The 23,981-nt window shown below is 38.0% G+C and overlaps 1 protein-coding gene across 10 annotated transcripts in view; it reads left to right on the top strand.

The window, feature by feature from the left end:
- The window catches only part of LOC115759892 (serine/threonine-protein kinase MARK2), a 35,679-nt gene that overhangs the window by 3,853 nt on the left and 7,845 nt on the right, over positions 1-23,981 (top strand). For 2 of the 10 annotated variants that reach the window (XM_030701011.1, XM_030701052.1), the window contains exons 1-11: positions 13,236-14,739; positions 14,912-15,127; positions 15,194-15,414; positions 15,763-16,044; positions 16,105-16,298; positions 17,311-17,423; positions 17,482-17,665; positions 17,728-17,842; positions 18,472-18,599; positions 18,671-18,833; positions 19,412-19,525. In XM_030701011.1, the coding sequence (XP_030556871.1) occupies positions 13,360-14,739; positions 14,912-15,127; positions 15,194-15,414; positions 15,763-16,044; positions 16,105-16,298; positions 17,311-17,423; positions 17,482-17,665; positions 17,728-17,842; positions 18,472-18,599; positions 18,671-18,833; positions 19,412-19,525 (3,110 nt within the window). In that variant the 5' untranslated portion in view covers positions 13,236-13,359. Of the gene's footprint in view, positions 1-861; positions 1,663-5,377; positions 6,822-13,235; positions 14,740-14,911; positions 15,128-15,193; positions 15,415-15,762; positions 16,045-16,104; positions 16,299-17,310; positions 17,424-17,481; positions 17,666-17,727; positions 17,843-18,471; positions 18,600-18,670; positions 18,834-19,411; positions 19,526-22,952; positions 23,042-23,981 lie in introns of those variants that run through there. The other 8 variants (XM_030701075.1, XM_030701068.1, XM_030701060.1 and 5 more) reach the window with 8 other exon arrangements.

The following is a 23,981-nucleotide window of genomic DNA, read 5'->3' as shown; positions in this document are numbered from 1 at the left end:
TTGCAACTGCTTCTGTTTCAAAACTTAACCAGCGATTAGTACTTCTGAGTGGTAATTAAGAGCCTGTTGCTGGACTTCAAGAATCTTCATATTTACCCGTTCAATTTCGCACTTCAGGTCTCAATTTAAATTGAAGACTAGCTGGTTTTTCCAGCACTTCCTTGAACTACACGTCTGAAACTATTTTTTACGTAAATAAAAGTTGGTTTAAAGTCCATCAAATTGAGAGCCAAACATTGGACTCTACTTTATCCTCCATTTTAGTCTCTTTAATAAACTTATTGAATGGTAAACCAAGTTTGTATTCAAACGTTTTCTGTAAATTTTCCACAGTTGCGGTTTGAATTTTCACAATCACATATTTTCACACATTGATTAAGTTTTTATGTAGGACTTTAAAGAAGATTTTGGACCTGATCGAAGGGAACTGGAAACTTGTCTCGCACTTAATAGATAGATATATAGATAGATACTTTTTAACATTGCGATAAGTTTGAAACACGTCTCCAAGGAATTTTCAGAAAGATCCTTAGAACCGAATTTGAGCCTGAAAGGATGCCAATGAAATCCTTGAGAGGAACGTGTGGAATTGCGGAAAATATTGAAACACCTCACGAATGACTTTGCTAAAAGAGTTTGAGCCCGATCGGATGGTCTTTTATTTTAATTTGTAGATACCCTACATTCTTTGAAATTGGGTATAGCATGTCTTTGCCCATCGAAAACTTATTCTTTATCTAGAAGAAAGCTAGAATGTTTGCTAACTCTTCTTAATAATAAGCTTCCTCATATTGCCCTTTGCTTTTATTCGACAACTTTGTATTTACAAGAAAATCTTGATTTTTCTATGTTATTTTTTAGGTGTAAAAAGTGGCTCCCGACAGATGATAACTCATTAGAAAATTAAATAAATTTAAGCTATATTAAACGGCAAGTACTTTTAAAGGAAGGCATATAAGGAGAAGGTGGAGCAGCACTTGGACCAGTTTGGACCATATTGCATCGTTCTAGAGATTTGGCCAAAATATGTCTACAGCAATGCGAACAACACTGCAACCAGTTCCTGAAGCCCTGCCCGCAGAAAATGTCTCCAATGGCACTGCGACTCCGGCTGCCACGCCCTCGTCAACGTCAACGGCCGCCAGCACAGCCGCTGCCAGCACAACCACGTATACGGCCAATACAATCAGCACGTCTGCGCATTCCGTGAAGGATCAGCAGCAGCAGCAGCAGCAGCAGCAGCATGACTCAGCCAATGCCAACATTGTCTCACTGCCACAGACAACAACAACAACAAATACGACAACAACAACGACAATGTTGCCAACATCGTCCTCGATTTCCACGACAAGCAGCACACCCGTGACAGCCGTGACAGCAGCTCCCACGACGAACACGAACCACGCGCACCAGCACAGCCATCAGCATCAGCACCATCAGCACGTGGCCAACAACATGGCCACGGATGGTGCCCGCCTCTCAAGCAATAGCAGCGCATCTGGAGCAGCCAATGCGATCAATCACCATCATCACCATCCGCCCGGCGGAGGTGGCGGCGGCGGCGGTGTGGGAGCTGTCGGAGCCAGCGCGGTTAACAAGAACGTGCTCAGCACACACTCGGCCCATGCATCTGCCATCAAACAGCGAACAGCATCCGCCAAGGTAAGCTAATCCTAATTGTATTTAATCGATGTGCATTCATGGAACTGTTGTCCGTCCAGTTTTAAGATCACGCCAACATATGTATATCTGTGCCTAGGCTCGGTTCGGTATCGGTATCGGTTCATGTCCACGTCCAATATTCTTGTCCAATTTTTACATCCGTCTTACTTCTCTTACTTCTTGTTAATGTGAATTCATCTCCATCGTGCATTACGGATACTTTTTGCTCTGATTGTGTAATATTCGTAAAAAAAAACGTTGCTCTACTCGAAAGGAATCGGGCGAAGGGGATGAATTAAGTGTAATGTTGACCTAGGTCATATGCATATATTTGCTTGAAATTGTGGCCTCGCGTGTGCATCGTCATGACTAAGAGATACCCTGTAAATAGCTCCGGATTGCCTAAACCCGATGCGACTAGAGGAATCTACTTAGAGCACATATATTGATATATGTCCATGTCCCTCTTTTAGAGATTGACGCGGGCCAGATTAACAAGGACTCGAGCAAAAAATCTCCAGTGTTCCCCAGTAAATATAATACTATGTCTTATAGCACCACGATTTGCGTTCTAATATCATATGAATTCTAGAAATAAGTTCTATAAATAGTTCAATTAAGGGTATAAGGATGTATATATACCAAATCAGAGGGCTCTAGCTTTACAAATCTGTTTTTATTTAATTTTACAAGGATAGAGGGAAGGTATCGAAAGAAGTATTCCCAGTGAAGTATTCCCAATATGTGTTTCCATGCCTCAAAATCGATTATTATCGATATTTTGCAGATGTTACGTGATATCGACAAAAATGATTTCAAATTTAAAGACTCCAGCTTTTGTAGTTGCCCGGATCGACGCGTTTATTTAGATGGATAATGGATAAAGGGTACCATGGAAAATGGGTGTCTAGCCTAGATTCTATATTCAGAGATTGGCCAATACTTGGCCTCATTTCTAGTTTCATTTCAAATTTGGATCAAGTTTATTTCCAATCATCTAATTAGAGCTAGAAACACACAGATCTGGAATATTTCTCTTTCTCGGTGCCTCCCCTGATCCTTATCAATTTGTAAAGTCAAACTTTGATTAATAAAGCCTTGATCTACATTCTGACGAGCTATACCTAAACGACAGATATGCATTTACAAGTATTACTTAGTATTTGTGCCGGATACTCAGCGATGGGCGCAGAGGTCCTAGGGATACTCTGTAATGGGAGATATACTTACTGGATCGATAAGGAAATCCTGTTGTTTGATCCGTGCCTACAATTTGCGAACCTACTTTATACCAATCCACCTCAGTGGAAATTTCCACGGGCGGGAAATGGGTGAAAAAGTATTACCTTAAAATTCGAAGCGACAAACTTACAACGGGCCATATCGGTCCACCCGCTAGTCTTATCTATAAATACCAAAGAGAAAGTACGGATATCTCCGCACGTCGAAGATTAAATACACTATAACGTTTTTGATTTACTGCTTTAAAGATATGTGAATAAGTGAAGCGAATGCTGAATTTGGCGAAAATATCTTTAAAATCAGAATATTTTTCAATAAACAAAATATATTTCAATAAAAAAGCTAAATGTTCGACTGATTCTTCGATCTTGATAAGATTCGGCTCATATTTAAAATAGTAACTGCCGAGTTTCTTCAAAATATCTTCGAGAAATGCTAGAATATTATTCTAAGTATTATCTTATGTAAAAAGTGGTTTTATATTTTTTAAAGCGTATCGACTAGTCGAATACTGTTTACGATATCATGTTATATACTTGTAAATTGGAATATTACTGGATGTGGGCGTGAGTAACTATCATATCAAATACAAGTGCAAGTGTAATCGACAGAAAATGACTAAATAGAAGAAGCAAAAAGTATAGCAATTTAAAATTATCGTTACTTTTCTCCCATTCTCACTCGTTTCTTGTCGATTGATGGATCATAAAAGTCAAAAGCCTTCGGATCGGATCTTTTGCTACTTAGTTGAAAACTGCTTCGCTCTGCACATCAGTTATTTTTGTTTGATTGCCAAAGCTCGCTTGCTCTCGCTCTCTCTCTCACTCTCTCTCTCTCTCTCTCTCTCAACGGAAAGCTTAAACTTTTTTGAGTGTTTCTGTTCTGGTCGGTGTGTGTGTGCGTGAGACATATGTCACATGAACACGCACACACACATACATTTGAGTGTCTGCATGGCAATACATTCAAATGTGTGCGTATATACATTTTTTTGTTTTGAATCATTCCCATTCTGAATGACTCTGAAGATCATGTAAATACATATATACATATGTATGCATGTACATACATCCAGTACATACATATATTTAGTTAAATTCATACATAGTATGTACAAAACGAGACACAACAATTTTATAGGGTGTGTCGTTCTTAGCGCTGTTGCTTTTTGCTTTAAGATTAAACTATGGCCGTCCGGCACAAGCTGCAAAATACAATTTCTGAGCGAAGCGCGCTAGAACTTATCCAATATGCCGCTCGGCACCGCACAGCCAATGGTCGAAAGCTTGTTTTAGTATTAAGTTCCACTTCATTCGTGTGGTCACTGTGTCGCGTTCGCCGTTGTCGTTGTCGCTGTCGCTGTCGCTGTTGCTGTTATTGTTCGACGCTCGCCAACGGTACTGTTGTTATCGACAAACAATAGTTGTTAGCAATGAATTTACTCGAATATTTTAACTTCATTGTCATTGCTACTTTCTCGAGGCAGGGCTTAGCGTTTATTAAGAAATCAAATGAATCTAATTCAACAAATTTGTCCCTTTAATTTTTCCAATACATACAGACAGTAACAATTTAGCCGTAGTCAGTTTAATTCAAGTGCATGCGTACGCTGATAACAGAAGATATCTATATAAAAAACTGAAACTATAGTTAAATGTTAGTCGCTGACTTACATATGCACGTGCAACATATACATATATGTATTATCGGGTAATTTGTGTTAAATAATGGTATTTGTTTTGTAGCCTCAGCGAAAGCTTTGCTGCTCAGATGCGACTAAGCCAAACCAATTGCGAATGATAAGTTAATTTAATTATAAGGTACTTACATATGCACATGACATACACACACACACACACACACGCAAGCAAATATATACAGACATTTTAAATATAGTATGGTGCAACAAGCAGTGAAACAAAAAAAAAAAAGCGGATAAAAATAAAGAAAAATCGTCACATTCCTATACAAAACATTGCACAGACAATAACATGTGTGTGTGCGTAACTTTGGATTCGCATGTGTGTGTGAGTGAGAACCAGCAAGTGAAGCTTTAATGCAAACGAGCTAACCAGAAGAAAAGCAACAACAAAAGTGATTAAGTAAATGAGAAAAATAACAAGAGGAGCAAAAATAAAAAAAAAAACAAACGTGCTGAGCTTTTTTAAACTTGTGTTGATACAAATGTGGGGCTTCATCGGCTCTGCTTCTATTTCGGTTTGCGTCGTCGTTGTCTCATTTATCTCTATATTTTTACGTTTACGTTCGGGCGTGCGCGAGCGCGACTAACGCGTTCCACATCCATAAGTGTGGAATGCATTTATGTGTGTGTGTGTTTGTGTGTGGAACTTACTATCAAAATGGTCTCAAGCTTAAAAGCTTTACAACATGCAAGCATTCATCATGTATAATATATATTAAAAGTTAAAAACTGCCTGTATGTGTGCGTGGGCGTGTGTGTGTGTGTGTGCGTGTGCGTGTGGAAAGATAAGACAACGCTGTTGAATTTTTGATAGAACCCATCCATGAGGCATGTGAGCCTCAAGCTTATTGCAAAAAATTAAGATAATTTCTATGTAGGAAACAATTTATAATAATGCATGTGAAAAACTTAAAATGTGTGTGTAAATTAACTGTATTCAATATACATTTGCTTTGCAAGATGAACAACAAAGTATCAGCTGCTGCAGACATTGATATGCACACATGTTTTGCATCTATACATACATAGGGATATACATACATAGATCAAATTCACAACTACATACATATTCGCGCGAATTCAATGCTTGCTCAATTCAAATAATTGCAACCTCTTTTGTACGGCGGAGAATACGCGACGCGTAAAATGCTTGTTGTAAACAAATCGAATTTCTAAAAAGTTGGCAAATACAAAACGCAATATGGGTCAGACCTCCAGTCACAGGCAAACCCAAACCCACTCGAGCCACAACAACAATAACAAGGAAGAACCCGCCGCCGGGCAGTTCGCGAGCCGGCGCACCTCAGCCCGCAAATCGAAATCCTCCTCCAAGCATTATGCGACGCTGGTGCAGCAGCCCCTGCACAAGGATGAGCTATCCATATTGCGCGATTCGCTGCTCCGCAACGGCAGTATTATGCGCAAGAACATGACCGATCCCCAGCGCCGGCCGGTCACCATAAGCGAGCTATCGCCGGCCCAGCCGCAGGCGAGCGTCGGCTCGCAGGATTACGTCGTCGGAGCTGCGGACAGCAACAGCACCACGAATCTGATCAGCTTTCAGCTGCCGGTCGATTGCAGTGCCAAGGTGGAGGATGTGGCATTGGCATCCGCATCCGCATCCGCATCGGCATCCGCATCGGCGGCCACGAAAGAGACACGCAATGAGTTCTACATTGTCGGCGATGGGTATCACAAGACGGACTATTGCCATTATCGTACGCCAAATGGTAACTTCCACAAGCTGCCATCCGACTCGTTCCACAAGATGTCCGAGGGCTGCTTCGTGCGCATGGCCGACGGCGTGTTCCGGCGCCTCGAGCTGCCCGCCAAAGCGCAGCAGGTGTCCTGTCGTGCCTCCAAGCTGGGCGATATTTCTGGCGCGGACAGCAACGAAAATGGCCTCGGCGCAACCAGTGTCAAGCGACAGCTGTTGAATTTCCTCAAAAGGTCAAAGAGTCACACGCCCGCAACAATTGCCAAGCTCCAAAAGGACAAGGATGACGCGCGCCTTGAACGCAAGCAACGCCTCTCGAACGCCATGCGACAAAAGGCGCTGCAGCTGAAAACATCGTCGGCGAACACGCCCAACAACAAAATCGTCGTCACCATGATTGAGAACGGCGGACTTCCAATCGTGGCCACCAGCAAAGCCGACCGACCCAAGTGCAAGGACAGCGCCTCCGTTGCCGCGGAAAAGGCGCGTACCTCAAGGGTATGTACTGAACAAGGTGTGGGGGATATATCTGACAGAGAGTTGAAAGTATTTTCAATCAATAAGTTATCGATGAGTATGCATATGCAACTCTGTTAAATGTAATTGATAATTGATATATCGATACAAATCGAAGCAATGTACGATATTTTCAATTAGATTGCGATCACTTTTTGAAAGATTGTGAAACCGTACGGCTGTGTCCAAGAATATAAGATCAAATTTCATACTTTACAGTATGATAAATAAATATTTAGACATATTTCTTAACAAAAAATTATGCTTTTGTTAAGAAAACTGACAAGCCCATAAAGTTAATACTCTTGATCGGAAATCTGGATAAATATTAAACATATCGATTTATTGTTAGTATTCGCAGAACAAATGTGTCCTTTCTTTTTCGATATTTTGCCCTGTTTCCATGATATCGATAAATGTGGAATTTCAACAGGGGTATTTAAGCATATCGATTTTTTGATAATTTCACATTTTTGAAATATGTGAAAAATGTGTTTTCTTATGGGAAAGCGTACAGGCCACATTTTGTCACATTCTACGAAAATGTGACATTCGCGAAGAAATGTAAGAAATGTGGACCTAGAATTAGGCTTATAATAGACCTTAAATTTGGACTCGCACAGACTTTAAATGGTTTACATTTTGAAGTTACTTACAATTTTGGTCCTTGACTGTCTCGAATTAAAATAAATAAAACTGAGCTTATTGATAGTGCTGTGAATGTGAATGTTGGCGAGTTTTTTATACAATTTGGTAAATCATAAGGTCTGGGCAGATACTATATCCTGCGTGTTGTCAAGTCGACAGAATGTAAGCGAACCACTTCGGGTCTCTTTGTCAATGGCATTTTAGACTCTTGGGACTCCTGCCTGGAAGAGCCTTATCCTGATTTTGGATAGCGTAACGCCAGATGGGTGTAAGCTGACTTTGTAGAGATTAGGAATAGACAACTCATCCCCAAGGCCTTGCTAAGCGGCCTGTCCAGGGAAATCCTGATGTATCTATTCGCGACACATTTCTCTGGCTTTTCGTGCTCAAAAATTGCAATGATAATTCATTAATTAATGACTAAAAACGTTGCTTTAGTTTTATTTAAGTCATTGCAATCAATATTCAACATTTAACATTCTGAATTAACTGGATGTTTATCTGTTTAAAAATTATTGATAATTATAGTTTATACATGTAGATGCTACGCTTCGTAAGTTAAATCTTAACATGAACTTTCGTTAGATTCTAGATGGAAGATGGATTTAATGGAAGCTTTAGCACAAATGTTTTAAATGATTTGTATACCCCAGCCATAAGTAGGAATCTGCGACGCCATAAGCTATATACATATATATATTAATAAATAGCATCAACAGCCGAGTCGATCCATCCATGTCTGTCCTTTTTGTATGTAACGAAGGATGCCGGAATGTTTGTATCGGAGCAAGGATTAGGGCAATCCCAACTGAGGAACGTACACTAATTACATTAGTTTTTGGTACAAATTCCCGATTTTGAGAGGTTATATTTAGAATTTATGCTTATCATATATATTTCCTGTATGTGACAGTGTCTTATGAGAGATTATCCAATTTAACTTTGTGTTACTTAAACAAGAATATTTGATATTATTTAAATAACTGTTAAATAATTAATTACAAATTGTGTGCTGGGACTTTTTGGCCCATATTTTCAAAAGATTTATGGGATTTGACTCTGGGTGCTCAAATTTATCCTCAAGATAAAGCGTTCGCTTTGTCAGCTGTAGAGTTTTTATCAATTGGTGACATGTAATTACAATCAGGATAAAATCAACAGCGATATTATTATATATGTTAAGAGCTGCATAGTTGGTATATCAATCGAATATTACCAACATCTGACAACAACACATCATGTTACAACTAAGGGAACTATGGAACAAACTACGTGTTTTTTCGCTCAGTGTAGTACTCGTATATCTCATATGTCTGCCAGTTTAATCCAATTAATCCTCGAACTTAAGTGCTCGTGATCGTTTATGTTTTGTTTTTGGTGTTTCTCTGGTAAATGCTTTTCCATTTCTATGTTGTTTTTATTAAGTTTGTAAATGTCCCAACATGTGAAACATTTGCCTCATAACCAAACCTCATACACAATCCAAAATTGTTGAGTTTTGTCTTCGGTTTTGGGCATTGTAAAAGAACTTTAGACTTAACCTATTGATTTTGAATAACAATGCTTTTCTTTTGATTATTATTTCTATTTAATTTCAGATAATCTGTGTTCATGCAATTACCTTATACCTAACACAAAACCGATTGCTCTTGATACCCAGCAATATATACGCCAATTTATATTTTTTATTTTTAGTAGAAAAAAAAATAGGGATTCATTAATGCATTGCACGGCTTGATGATATCTAAAAGATAAGACTCGATAAGAAGAACAACAGTCTATCTAGAAGATGATATCGTAGACAACATGCTTTCCATCGTGGTTATAATAAAATAACCTCTATTTGACAGCTAGTCTTATCTGAATGCAAACGCGTTGGAATGAGTACTCGCGAGTTGCCAGATAATCATTCGCGTACTCTATTAGTTTCTGTTAATATTCATCTTACACTCGTTTTCCTTGCCTTGATTTATTTTAATTTGTAATTTCAACTGAATATTTCTTAGTGTCTTATTGATAATTGGCCAAGCTTTTATTTGTTTAGATCTTTCGTAGATAGATAGTTTATTGAAATGTCTTTCACCTATATATAAACACAACTGACAACCTATTGGGACAATCCGTCAATTTTCAAGTGCGGATTGAACATTTTTGTCATCGCATCGAAAAATAGTTTGCAGTCAAAGCACAAAATTTCATATTTTTAGATGATTTTCTGGTATCAAATGAAACTTTCTTAAAACTATAGAAATCTTTTTGCGGGATCATTATTTGATTCATTAAAGGAAGAGTATTCCAAATGAGAGAATACATTTAGTTTTTTTAAATAACTTTGTCAGTTAAATTTATCTTATAAGTATGTCACAGGCAGAAGGAAGCATCTCTAACCATCTAAAGATATTATATGTTAATACTAGCTTCTGTTCTGCAAATTATATAAATTCGTACTTTCATGAACTCCTTACGTAAGGTTATATTGTAGATGGGTTTTCTAAATTGAGCTTGAAGTCCATTGAATTAGGAACCACAAGTTGGATACAATATTTTAAATAGTTTCGTGGTGAGATTCTGGAAACCGAAATAAAAGTTTTAATCCGCATTTTGCATCCAAAAGGGGTGGATTTTGCGAAAGTGTAAAAAGCCTCAAATGAAATTTCAGGGGTGCAGGGTATCTTCTAGTCGGCCAGTCCCGACTTCTTACTGAAAATGAGGACAAACTTGTACAGATTTGCCGACATTTGTTTCCAGTTTGTGGATTTTCCAACTGTTGTGAAAAGTACAGATTTCTAGACTGCGACTCATCAGTTTATTAGTCTGAAAGGACAAATAATATTTGATTCCAGTTTACAGAAATATGTATATAAATAATCTTTACTCGGCGATATCTCGATCGGGAACATGCAACAAAGTTCCTTCTACTTCAAGAGTATAAAAAGAAGAAAGATATGATATATACATATTAATGTTTACATATGTATGTATGTATTTCTGTTGTGCTTAATGAATGAAGCTTTGGTTTTATTAATTTTTGCTTAACCTTGATTAATTGGCCAAAACGTATTAACAAAAAGATGTCTCATTGAAAGTTGCTTATTGTTTGTTTTAAAAGTTTTGACAATTAATTGAAATACTCTGCAGAAGCTCCAAATTTCGCACACAAACTTGTCTGACACTGTTTCTGTGTCAGGTAAGCTAACAATTCTTTCTCAGCGTTACGCTCAGGTGATATCAGTTTGCTCTTATACACACATGCGTACGTACATGCACACATGCGTACGTACATGCACACATGCATACTTGCACATAGTCATGCACACACGAGTGCTTTAGACTAGAGTGCCTGACTTGGAGATGCCCTGCACCCAACTTCGAGCATACATTTTCAATTAAATATTTACAAATTCACATTGCTAGGTATTTTGAAAATCGTAGCTAGTTGCTGTGTTTATTACTTTAATGCTAAGGGAATAAGGAACGGTATTCTACGTTTATATGCCATAATTCCATTATGCATGTATTTATTGATACAGGGTATTAAAATCAGCGCACCAAACGAGCTCTTTGTCAAGAATAGACAGATACGCTGGAATTGAAAACTGGTGTGTGTGTGTGTGTGTGTGTATGTACTGTTTGTGGGTGTGTGTGTGTGCGCGCGCTTAAATGTATTTGTGACTAACGAGTGTGTATGTGTGCTGTGAATGTGTGTGTTTATTAGTGTTAGCGTGAGTGCGCGCGGAACACACTAATACCAGTGAGCGCACCCCACTAAAAAGCGATATTTGCTTGCGTGTGTATTGTGTTTGTGTATTGAGGCCGACTTTTCTGTCTCTGACTCTGCTGTTGCTTGGCGTGAGTTGTTGCTGGTATTGATACTGGAAGTGCTCGTACTCCAGTTGCTGCTGTTACTGTGGCTAAAGTGGCTGTTGGCTGTTAGCTGCTGAGCTGTCGCTGTAGCTGTCACTGCCTGTTGACTGTTGGCTGTTGGCTGGCGGCGTTTACGTCAGAGTTACAAACTGTGCTAAGAAATCGTATGAGTGTATACGCATACTTATAAACATGTAATATAAGTACATGCAAGTGCAAGGCTTTAATTGCAGACCGCGTGTGATTGATAAGCTCGGCGATAAAGAAACTACAGCGAAAATTTCCATTTTTACAAATTGAAAAAATAAGCGTTGAAATGTTTGCTTTTTTTTTTCTTCCATAAGTGAAAATTATTTTATTGTCTGAGAGCAGCTTATTTACTATGTTCTTGTGCTCCAGTGTGTGGATGCAGAGATGTGTCTGTGTGGAAGTTTATATATATGCGCGTTAAAGCTTTTTCTCTCTCCGAGCTGAACTGAGAAGTGTACGCTCGCATCAACTACAAGTAGATTTAAACAAATTTAACTGTTGCGCTTAAACTATTTACATAAAAATAATATGAAAATTCCTAATGAATCATAAATAAAGAGAGTTTGTATCCATGACTCGAGAGCGCAACCAAACGTGACGCCGAGAGACTGAACACGAGAGTATGAGAGAGCACGTCTTAGGTGAACTTGTGCAACAATCTTCTTGCTGAGTGCGAACGCGAGCGTGAGCGTAAGCCGATGAAGTCTTTAGCAAATACAAAATACTTTTACAAACATAGGTACAAGCGAACTTAACAAATACGTACACAAGCGATAGCAGTTACTTTTGCGCAGGTGTATGTGAGCGCAAGTGTAAGCGTATAGGTACGCTCTCACTCTCAATCTTAGTCTTTGCACTCTCTCGCTCTATTTGTCTCTCTCTCTCTCGCTGCCTAAATCGTGCTGCGTAGAAGTGTGTTTCAGTGAGTTTCTTTCAGTGTCACCAAAGTCAGATTAGCTAGCTCTTGACTATGAGTTGGCTTTTGTTGTAAATATTACGTTCGCTTTCGCACTCGCCATATGTATGAGTGTGTGCATTGCTTACACACAAACATACATATATAAACAATCGTGTACGAGTGTGTGTACGTGTGTGTGTATTCAACTTTTCGAGGTTTTAATGCGCAGCAACAGCAACGACTTGTTGAATTAAATATAAGTATGCTCAATGGCAAAGAGGCAACACGCCAGCAAACAAACTGTCGTCCATTCAGTCTTCTACGGCGAAAGCAAGAAGAGCTTCAACACACGTTCACACACGAACATCGCCGATGTGCGAGGCACTTCAGATTCCATGTGCCAGCATGTCATGTGCAGACTGCTACAAAACTTGTGCGAGATCGACTCGAGAAAAGCGATTAACTAGCACTTAACTCAAAAGCTTATGGCTAATAGAATAACTAAATAAATACACAATTGTTTTTTTTTCCCAAAATCTTTATTTATAATCCAATTTAAATGAAATGGGCTTAAATATTTTTTAGTCAAGTCAAAATAGGTCTTTTACCAATGTAAATGATGCCTTTCTTAGCTTATTTGGAACGACATTTTCTCTCTCTCTCTCTCTCTCTCTCTCTCTCTCTCTCTCTCTCTCCTGATAATAATTGTAGAATAACACTTGATATTTTGTTATTCGTGCTTGATCTCGTTTTTTTTTTCTTACAAAAAATATACACATTTATTTACTTGTTTAACTGATAAGTTTACACGCAAAAAGTGGTCGATCGACAAAAATAAGAGGACATGCATATGTATATTATTACATACGTGTGGTTGCACACACACACACACACGTATGTGCGTATATACATAGAGAAGAAAAATATATAAATAATTTCCTTAACGAAACTTACAGTGCACAATCGCAAAGTCTGACTAAACTAATATAATAAAAACAAACAAACTAGCTAACCAGAGGCCAGTGCGAAGTAAAAAAAAAAAACAAAATAAGAAGTGAAACAAAACAAAATACAAAATACATGGATCGTGGTGTGGATCCTGAACCATCGAACAGAATGGAGACATCGGCGACGACGACGCCGACGCCGGACTTGAACAGAGCGGATGCGTCCCGCAAAAGCGTTCGCCTCTATGCGGCACGCAAGGGAGTGGCGCCGGCTCCGCCCAAATTGGCGCTGGCCACGAGCAACAACAATAGCAATAGTAAAAATAAGAACAACAATAGTGATAGCGAAAACTTGCCCGATTACAGTGCACAGCTTGCCGGTACGGCGACTGCAAAGGAACTCGATCTCAGCGATGCACAGCATGTGGACTATGATGCAATCGTGGAACTGCGCAGACCGGGCGATATAGCTGTAGCCCCGCCACGGGTCGCAGTCTCGGCGATTCCTGCTTTTCAATTGCCAAACAAGAGCCGGCAAAAGGCTGCGCCACGAGTGCAGATGTCTGCCGAAGATGATGTGGGCGTGGCTTTCGCTTTGGGCTCCATTGAGCAGCACATTCTGAATGTCGAAGAGAGTTTTAAGCAGCAGCAACTCAGTGAGAATCAGCAGCAGCAGCAGCAGCAACAGTCCCAGTCTTCCATGGATGTCATGAAAATGGATATAATGCGCAAACAAAGTAAGCGTTACGGCGAGACGGAAAACCTGCTCCGGCCGGGCATCAGCGACATGTCCTCCGAGAACGACTTTCAGTACCTGGGCGGGCGGCGCTCCCAGCTGGACGATAGCAATGAGCAAATGCTAACGGAATTTCAAAGAGGCAGCGATGGACGCAACTCAATTGGCGCCTACTCGAAGAACTCGGCCGCTGCGGCCGGCGGCCCCTCGGGAGCGCTGAAGGCTAAGCTTGCCCGGACTGCCTCGGATACGAAGAATACGGATACGGTGCTGGCGATGCGCGCAACTTTGAAACAGAAGCAACAGCATCACGATGTCAAGCAGCAGCAGGCTGAGAGCAGATGGCGACCGACCACGACGACAGCTCCGACGCCAGCAGCAAGATCCACAGCGAGCCGGGGCAACAGCAGCTCCAGCGTTGTGGACGGAGGGTCCTCATCAAAGCTGACTGCCACCACGATATCGGCATCGAAGCGACGCGAGGAGAATCTACGCCAGTTCGAAGCGCTGCTGGCTCAAAAGTCCTCGCAGCCGCATCGACATGCAGCGGCTGCTGCAGCAACTGGATCTAGCGCCGGGTCTCACGCGACATCCGGTGGCAGCACGAGCTCATCAAAGCGGCGCTCCGAGCGTCCCATTGTGGCGCCTATACCGCCCTACAACTCAAGTCGTCCACCTGTCGAGCCAAGATCCGCAGCATCGGGGCCCGGACACCAACGAGCTGCTCCCAACGCGGCTGTGACACGTACCAATGTATACAGCAACAATGTTGCTCAGGTAAACCAAACAAAGCTCAGTCAAGATACAACAAAAAAAAATACATTCATGTTCAGATATAATAATTGCGGCTACTTTAATATTTCACGGGCGGGAATTAGGTCATAAATTGATTGAACACCTTGAAATTGGCTTCATTTTTAATCTGTTGTTATTTGGTGGCTTTTTGCAGGGATCCCCGAATCTGCAGATGCGCAGCAGTGCTCCGATGCGATGGCGCGCCACTGAGGAGCATATCGGCAAATACAAGCTCATCAAGACGATCGGAAAGGGAAACTTTGCCAAAGTAAAACTGGCAAAGCATCTACCCACTGGCAAGGAAGTAGCAATAAAGATAATTGACAAAACCCAATTGAATCCTGGGTCACTTCAGAAACTATTTAGAGAGGTAAGCTTCATTTATTTTTGAATATTTACATAATGCTAAAGCTTCTACTCCTTCTGTGTGTTATAGGTTAGGATAATGAAAATGCTTGATCACCCCAACATAGTTAAACTTTTTCAAGTTATCGAAACGGAAAAAACGTTGTATCTCATCATGGAATATGCATCGGGGGGTGAGGTGTTCGACTATTTGGTACTACACGGACGCATGAAAGAGAAGGAGGCGCGGGTCAAATTTCGTCAAATCGTATCGGCTGTGCAATACTGTCATCAGAAGAGGATCATACACAGGTCTATATCAATCTATATCTATATCAATCTGAATTAACGATCGATATCAATTGCAGTCTTCAATTAAAGACAAATCTGTAAATCAATATAAATTACTTCACCTAAAGTTTCAATATCCATGTATTAGTTGAAAAGAGTATTTAAAATTCCTTTTAAAGGGTTCAACTATGCATCATAAAGTTAATGCATCTGAGATCCCCTTCAAAATATTATATTTTACGACTTTGCTGCGAATAGCTTCTCTATATAGGGAAGTTTCCCGCCTAGGGAAACTATCTTAATTGATCCCTATTTAAATTTAAACAATTCGCTATTTACTCTATATATATTTTCTTCTTTTGTAAACAGGGACTTAAAAGCTGAAAACTTATTACTCGACAGCGAGTTGAATATTAAAATAGCTGATTTTGGTTTTTCGAACGAGTTTACGCCTGGCTCAAAGTTAGATACCTTCTGCGGCAGCCCACCCTACGCAGCACCCGAGCTCTTCCAGGGCAAAAAATACGATGGACCCGAAGTGGATGTCTGGTCGCTGGGTGTTATTTTGTATACGTTAGTGAGCGGATCCCTGCCTTTCGACGGTTCCACTTTGAGGGAGCTACGTGAACGTGTACTCAGAGGCAAATATAGGTATTTAAAAGTCATCTTAATTATTGATAATCTTTAATAATATTTTGTGTCTTGGAATAGAATTCCATTCTATATGTCGACTGATTGCGAAAATTTGCTGCGCAAGTTTCTAGTACTGAATCCTGCAAAACGTGCTAGTCTTGAAACAATCATGGGTGACAAGTGGATGAATATGGGGTTTGAGGACGACGAGCTCAAGCCCTATATAGAGCCAAAACAAGATTTAGCCGATCCCAAGCGGATAGGTAAGACGGGTACTGTATACGAAATTCATTACTAATATTATTAACGAATTGTGTGTCAAGTTTTGCCTGTTAATTATCTGTATTTTATGCAATGTGCTATTTCAATTTTAATTTAAAACAAATCGTTTTGTATTCTTTACATATACAGTAGAACTATCCAAAAGAGCTCTACAAACCATTCGATTCCCTTATAATTTTCCCAGTTGCTTACATACATAAATACGTACATATTTATTTAAAAATTCTATACAGCTGCGGGGGTACAAACCGGAGTTAAAGACTCAGCATCGATCCGACGCAGTGCTTTTGACTTGATGTTAATGCTGATCTTTTTAATTGGCGAATGGAAAATGCCACACCAAAATGTATGCAATCCCTTGGAGGAGAATCGTATTCTTTTTGGAATGGCAATCTTTAATATATGCTCTTTGTTTTCTTTCTCACCTTGTGTCTCTTACTTTTTTTTGTTTTGTTTCCAATTGAATGCTTCGTCGAATCGTTACATAACAGATCAACCGGGAGAAGAAATAAAATTATATATAGGTTACTAGCAAAAAGAGGAAAGCAAGTTCAATGCTAAGAAAAAGTCCATAAGATTTGTATTTGAATAACAAACATTTGGGTTATTTTATCAGAAAGTTTATTACACATATCTTTGCACATACATATCTCCGGTTTGTGTCCTTCAAATTCGATACAATAATAATTGTTATGTACTTATGTATGATGTTTCAATATACTTATATGTTTTGCTGTTTACCCAATAAATGCATGACAGTATTGTACATTTTGATATTATAAAGTAAATAAGAAGTCGCTAACTCTTCTAATTTGACGGCTTATGGAGCACACACAATTCTGGCAGTACTCGAACAATTTGCGAGAACTGTCAAGCAAAATATAATGTCAATGTAATGAATTTGCATGTAATGTATACTTAACAACAACTATCTAATTTGTTAAGTTTAATCTTTTTGAAAATGTTTACTCATGCCTGTGATTATCTTTTGTCAATGCGCAGAAGCTCTAGTCGCGATGGGCTACAATCGACAAGAAATCGAAGCGTCGCTGGCTCAGGTGCGATATGATGACGTGTTCGCCACATATTTGTTGCTGGGCCGCAAGAGCACTGATGTAAGTTGGACGCGGGCAGCGTATGGCATGTATTCATGGTGACTTCCTCTTTATTTAGCCTGAAAGTGACGGGTCGCGATCCGGATCATCGCTCTCGCTGCGCAACATTTCTGGTAACGAGGCTGGCGTCAATGCTGGCAATGCGGTTGTGCAAAGTCCCACGCATCGTGGCGTTCACAGAAGTATATCGGCGTCGAGTACCAAGCCCAGTCGTCGAGCTTCGTCCGGTGCGGAAACGTTACGTAAGTACAAATCCCGGCCTAAAAATATACGGATAACAACAACTCGTATCATTTCCTTGCAGGTGTTGGACCCCCAAACGCCACTACGACCGTGACAGCTGCTGCAATTGGCGTGGCACCTGTCAACCCGAGCAATAACTATAATGCTGTAGGATCAGCCGCCGATCGTGCATCAGTGTAAGTTCCATACGCAAAGCAAGCAGCCAAACATATGAGACCCGATATTTGTTGTACTGTCGAAAAGTTGTCTATAATTTTGAATATTTTTGTAGTCGAGCTGGGAGTGAAGCTGTCTTTGATAAATTTTACTTGCCAACAACTGAATCGATCCCTGTGTACGAACACATCGATTCTAAAGGCTTGAGAATTTATGTCAGGAATAAATCAATAAACGGATTAATCTCTGTTTGATAAAGAAGATCCATTTTTACGATTAGAAAACTAGAGACATATATGATTAGATCAGGTATAGACATATCGCTCCTTTATTTGAAGACTCTGTTATAGGTATTAATCTATAATATATCATCTATATTATCAGAATCTTAACCTGAGATTGTATCAAGTTATTTTTGCAAAAATTCTGTTTATCGAGTTAGGATAGGATAGTATAACAATCTGTTCTCGCTGATTTCTTTCTCAAAGTTGAAAATTAAAAATAAGTTTAAATAACGAGGCCTACATTATTATTATTTTTAATTTTGAGACTTGATTGCAACACTAGAAAGCCGTCGACACTGCAACACATTTCTATATTTCATTGTTCCTTTTGTAATAAACGTGTTAATTAATCATTTCATTTGCAGTGGTAGCAATTTTAAACGTCAGAATACGATTGACTCAGCAACAATTAAGGAGAATACGGCAAGACTGGCCGCACAGAATCAGAGGCCAGCGTCAGCCACACAGAAGATGCTCACCACAACAGACACATGTAATCTTGACTTGAATTGTGCGAAATGGTGTAGAGAATATTTTTCAACTGTTTTCCTGTTTTCCTTGCAGCGCTGAACAGTCCAGCTAAGCCGCGCACAACTGCTAAGTATGATCCCACTAATGGAAATCGGACAGTGAGCGGCACGAGCGGCATCATACCACGCCGCTCCACCACGCTGTATGAAAAGACTTCATCGACGGAGAAAACAAATGTTATTCCTGCAGAGACAAAGTACGTGAGCCCTGAACCATTTATCGTTTGTGTTGTTGGCACACCAATAATGAGCATTTGTTTGCCTTGGTATTGTTGTTGGTTTTTTTTATCTCTATATCATATTGCATCATCTAACATTTCAAGTGAAAGTTAAATAATCGCAGAACATATTCTATTTCGTTGGTGAGACTACCGAAGAAGAATTCGTAGTTGGACAGAGTTTTCGTAGTTCTCGCCTAGCTAGCTTTATTATTCTCCTCGGTTTGTAGTAGTTGTTTTTTTTTTTTTAGAGATACAGATACAAACAAATCACTTCATGTTGTGGATAGAGCAGTTACTACTTTGTACATATATCTATAGATAATCAGCGCACAATTGAGTTCTGTATTTATTTCTTAGTTGCAGTGCAAATGGCACAAAACAAAAATTATTATCAATATCGTTTCGTTTTCATGTTTTAATATCCCGTGGTGTGGTTTATGTTTGGTATTTAAAAAGGCTGAACATTCAAATTCAAACTCAATGACATTTTGACCACAACATATTTACAATTTAACCACTTTTTGACTAAACATATATTGTATAAACGTAACCAGCAGTGGATCTGCAGCTACCGCTGGAAAGGGCCATACTAAAAGCGCGTCTATTTCAAGCCCTAGGCCATCCACTGACGGATGCATATCAGTATCAATTGACCCCCTTGGATCGAGGTATACACTTGCATACATTAGCAAAACAAAAAAAAAAAAAAAAAAAAAAACATTACAAAAATTCTATATTTATGGTTAATTGTGTTTACATTTATGATTTTCTAATTTCAAACAAAAATTGGCGGCCTTTTTTTTATTTCAAGGGACGATTTTTCAAAGCTTTTCAAATTAACTCAATATTACGCAATGCATTTCAAACAAATCTGTAATATAGAAGAACAATATTCGTTTTATTAAGTGCACAAACATATCGAACGGGCGTTTTATTTATATAGATTTATATTTGTATATCTCTGCTCCAGGTTCATTGCCCATCAAAGGAGTATGAATATAATTTCAATTGTGAAACCAGCTTTGTTGATTGGGTTGTGGAATACCATTGTTTAATGTTTTTATTTTGTTCTGCTCGCCCAAAACAATCAAAAAAACAAATAACATTATAACAAGATGCATACACAATATTAGATATATGTATGGCTTGTTATTAGTATGACGTTTATCTTGCAGCATGTATATGTATACATTAATAGATATTGAATTTAAAAAGAAATTAGACCAATAATATCTTCCTATCGACGAAACATCAAATGTTTTAATTGTTTTCGATCTCATGAGCCTTGTCCAGGTGCTCTGTTTAATTAAATCTTTGGTGAATTGCGACTGCAAGTAAAAATGAGTATCGCAATCGCCTCAGATATTTTCTAGTTCTCAATGCTATAGCCAAAGTCTTGTGAAGATATCAAATATTGACGGGCCACAAACTCCTTAGGTCATTCCGCTGAGACTATCTGTTTGAAGAAGCTATTCAAACTTTATAGTTCCTTTCAGAAGAGGGGAGGTAGAGCTTGCCCAGAATCAAAGGGTTGTGTTCCACCTGTTTTCAGCTCTTACTCTAATGTGAGCAGAGGATCTGGCGTTCGGTATATGCCGACTGCAATGACATCTACTTAGTGGTATTTTATAGAATTGTTTTTGTCAATGCATTGGCCATCTTTGGTAGAACCAATCCTCAAATTCGTTTTTGGCATAAATAGAAGATGCATTTTGAAGATATGTGGTTCAGCGGGCTTTCATCTTGTGTGTGCTCGTGTTTGTTTTTGTTAACAGTTCAGTGAGTCGTTATTACTGGTTAGTATTAGTATTATATAGTGTAGCTATATGTTTGTTAATTTGTTGCTATCTAATTGAATTTAATAGTGTATTTGCTTTAGAGCTGTGTTCTGTTTGGTTTTATTATAACACTCGTTACAAATTTGATCAATTGAATAATGTAAATTTCTTATCTTTTCATGTTTTATACAATTTTGAACATTAACCGTTTATAAACCAATTGTCTAATTTTGATAACTGCTACACACTACATCCAATACATCCAATCTCCAAACTTCAATCTTTGTGGCGTATTCTATCAATGCAACTATAAATAACATCACCAACACCAACGAATATATGCAACAATCTTCTACGTGTTCTCGGTGTTCGTTCAAATATTATTATTATGCTGCTATTAACTAACGTTAAAACCCGTTAAAACCAATCAAAAATATTTAAATCCGAACGAATCGTTTACGAAAATGTAATATGGGTTTGAATTCTTCGAACTCGATTCAAATCAAATCAAATTCATTTTGGATTCGAACCGAACCGAACAAACTTTGGTGAGTGAAACTGCAAATATTTTATAAGAATCAAACAAATAAGAATAAGTATAAATAATTAGTGTAAATTCCATTTCAATTGCTTAACATTACATTCTGGCATGCGCGGTATTCAAGTCCAATGATATATTCTTGTATTTGTTTGTATTTTTTTTTTCAATATACTTTATATACTTAACTCGACATGCGATTGTGTCCGTTACGCTGAACCAAAATTAATGAATCCAGTAAAATAAATAAACTGTTTGCATTTATGTGTCTGCATACGATTTGAACAAAATATATGTAGGTAGTCAGTCCTAAACGAGATATTTAAATCACATAAGTTCTTCTTCATTGTGCATGGCAAATGCTATTCATTTGTAATACTTACTATTAAGAAAACAAAAACAAAAACCAAAAAACGATCCCATTAATTTGCCATACTCTAATACTCTATTGTTTTAAGCTTCCGATAATTGTACTCATTGGTAGACAAGTTTGTTGATGTTGTAACTTTGTGCAAGAATCACTCGTTCCCTTTCGACATATTTATCTACTTATACATTCATGCTCTCTATCCGTATGTACTCTCTTTTGAAACGTATGTACTTATACTCTAACTAGTTAATTTAATACGTGCAGCGCTTGCTAATGGTCCTTCTCATGTATAACTCTTATATACTAAGTCCAAGTACCTTACTCAAGAAAAAAAACGACCTAGTTATACTAAGCTATTTTTAGTGGTAACTCAAATAGAGTTGTGATTCGTCTGAAACAGATGCTAGAAAGTATATTATTCAGAGCTTTATCACCAGCTGCTCCTACATGAGAATGAAATTATGTATTCTTTGCGAATGCTGTAACTTATTGCTTTATGCTTACACACATGCATATATACATACATACATACATGTATTAATATGAATCAGTCCCAGAACTCATGAGTATCCGAACTTTTTACCAAGTACATTTCATAGCACTTGCAGTGTCCGTCAGGATATTCATTATCCATTTTGGGAACGCTTGCTAGCTGCGTAATATCTTGAAGCTATGCTCTATTTTCAAGGCTCTTATTGCATTCAGTTAATTTCCTTGGCTATGCTTGAACAACTATCTGACTATTATATATTTGAATATATATTTATGTTTAAGAAACGTATTGTTAAGTGCTCGTTTTATTTACAAATTTACATGATTTTTATATATCTTTTTCTTTTCATTTTGTTTGTGTCTACAACATGATTACCAAACCAATATAAACTGCGATAATCGTTTGATTACCGTTACCGTTACCGTTACCGTTACCACCATCACATTAACCAATCAAAATAATCTGCTTGATTCGCGCTGTCTCTCGTGTCCGCCCTGCCCTGTACACATATCGTCATTGCGCCAATACAAATGCAATTCAAATACAAACAACAACAACAACAACAACAACAACAACAACAACAACAATAAACGACGCACACAAACGCAATACTTTGGATTGGATCGATTTGATGATGATGACGTACTTTGCTCATTATTAAATTAACACGCACACAAACACACACACACACACACACACACACACACACTCGAAAACGATTTAACGGTCCAATCGATTACACACACACACACATTGCACAAATATCAAATGATTAACTGTATACTGATAAAAAACATTCGTTTTCTGAAATGCAATTCATTGGACTATAATGTACAACCTCCACGAACTGACAATGATTCGATATATCCATTCATACGTATGTGTGCATATGTATTGTACCTGTACATATATATAGTCTGTTCGATCGACTTAGAATGGCATCGGCTGTTAAATCAAGCAGACACTTTCCAAGGAATGTTCCATCACGTTCAACCTTTCACTCTGGTGAGTTTTTCTGTTTAATTATTTTTATTAGTTTTAGTCAAATAACTTAATTTTACTCACAATTTTACTAAACAACAAATTTTATATACTTATCTATATAGACTAAAATAATAATGATAATCGACATTTTGTTAAGTTTTTTTTTCTTATTCGGCTTTCGTTTAATCATTCAAAAAAATGTTTACTTACGTCTTGCGCACGTGCAATACATGATATTGTAATGCCTGTCTAAATTTAAGATAATCAATTATTAATCTATTTTTTTTATTATCATTATTATTATGATTACTATTAAATATTTTGTTGTGCTTTGTCGTTGTCTTCTGCATCCGTCCCACATCGCTTCTCATTTTAGTAAATCGCATAATTTAATGTTTGTTTGGATCATGCACGATTGTCATAATATATATATATATATATATGTATATATTTATATAGATCCTATTCAAACAGATATATACTCTATTCCTAGTGGAAATGATCTATTGATATCTTATTAGTATTGTTGACAACACTTCTCTTATCCTAAATAATATCTATACCAAAAATGTTCAATTAATTAGTTATCAGAAATATGTCTGTATATACTTCAAAAAGTTGATAGTTTTAATATAAATAAGATTGTTTATAGGTGCACATATTCTAGTTAAATACACAATAAATCAAAATAACTATTTTAAGTGTATATATGTGTGAACTATTCAAAACGGGATTCTCGATTATCCATAATGAGCTCCATAGTGAATCAGTTGTATATATATATTATTATTTTTTGAAGTTAAGGATTAGGATTTTGTAAAGATCAATATTTAGACATTATCACAATGTTGTGATTTTTCAGTTTATTTATTATACATATATTATAGATCATATATTATAGGATTCTATATTGGGTCCGTCTGTCCTTGTTGAATATAAGAACTTGAAGTATAATATATTT

The sequence above is a fragment of the Drosophila novamexicana genome, unplaced genomic scaffold, assembly GCF_003285875.2.
Source record: "Drosophila novamexicana strain 15010-1031.04,08,12 unplaced genomic scaffold, DnovRS2.1 tig00000008-arrow-pilon, whole genome shotgun sequence".
Classification (NCBI taxonomy): Eukaryota; Metazoa; Arthropoda; class Insecta; order Diptera; family Drosophilidae; genus Drosophila; species Drosophila novamexicana.
Note: the sequence above shows the minus strand (reverse complement) of the source record. Positions and strands in the feature narration are given on the sequence as shown.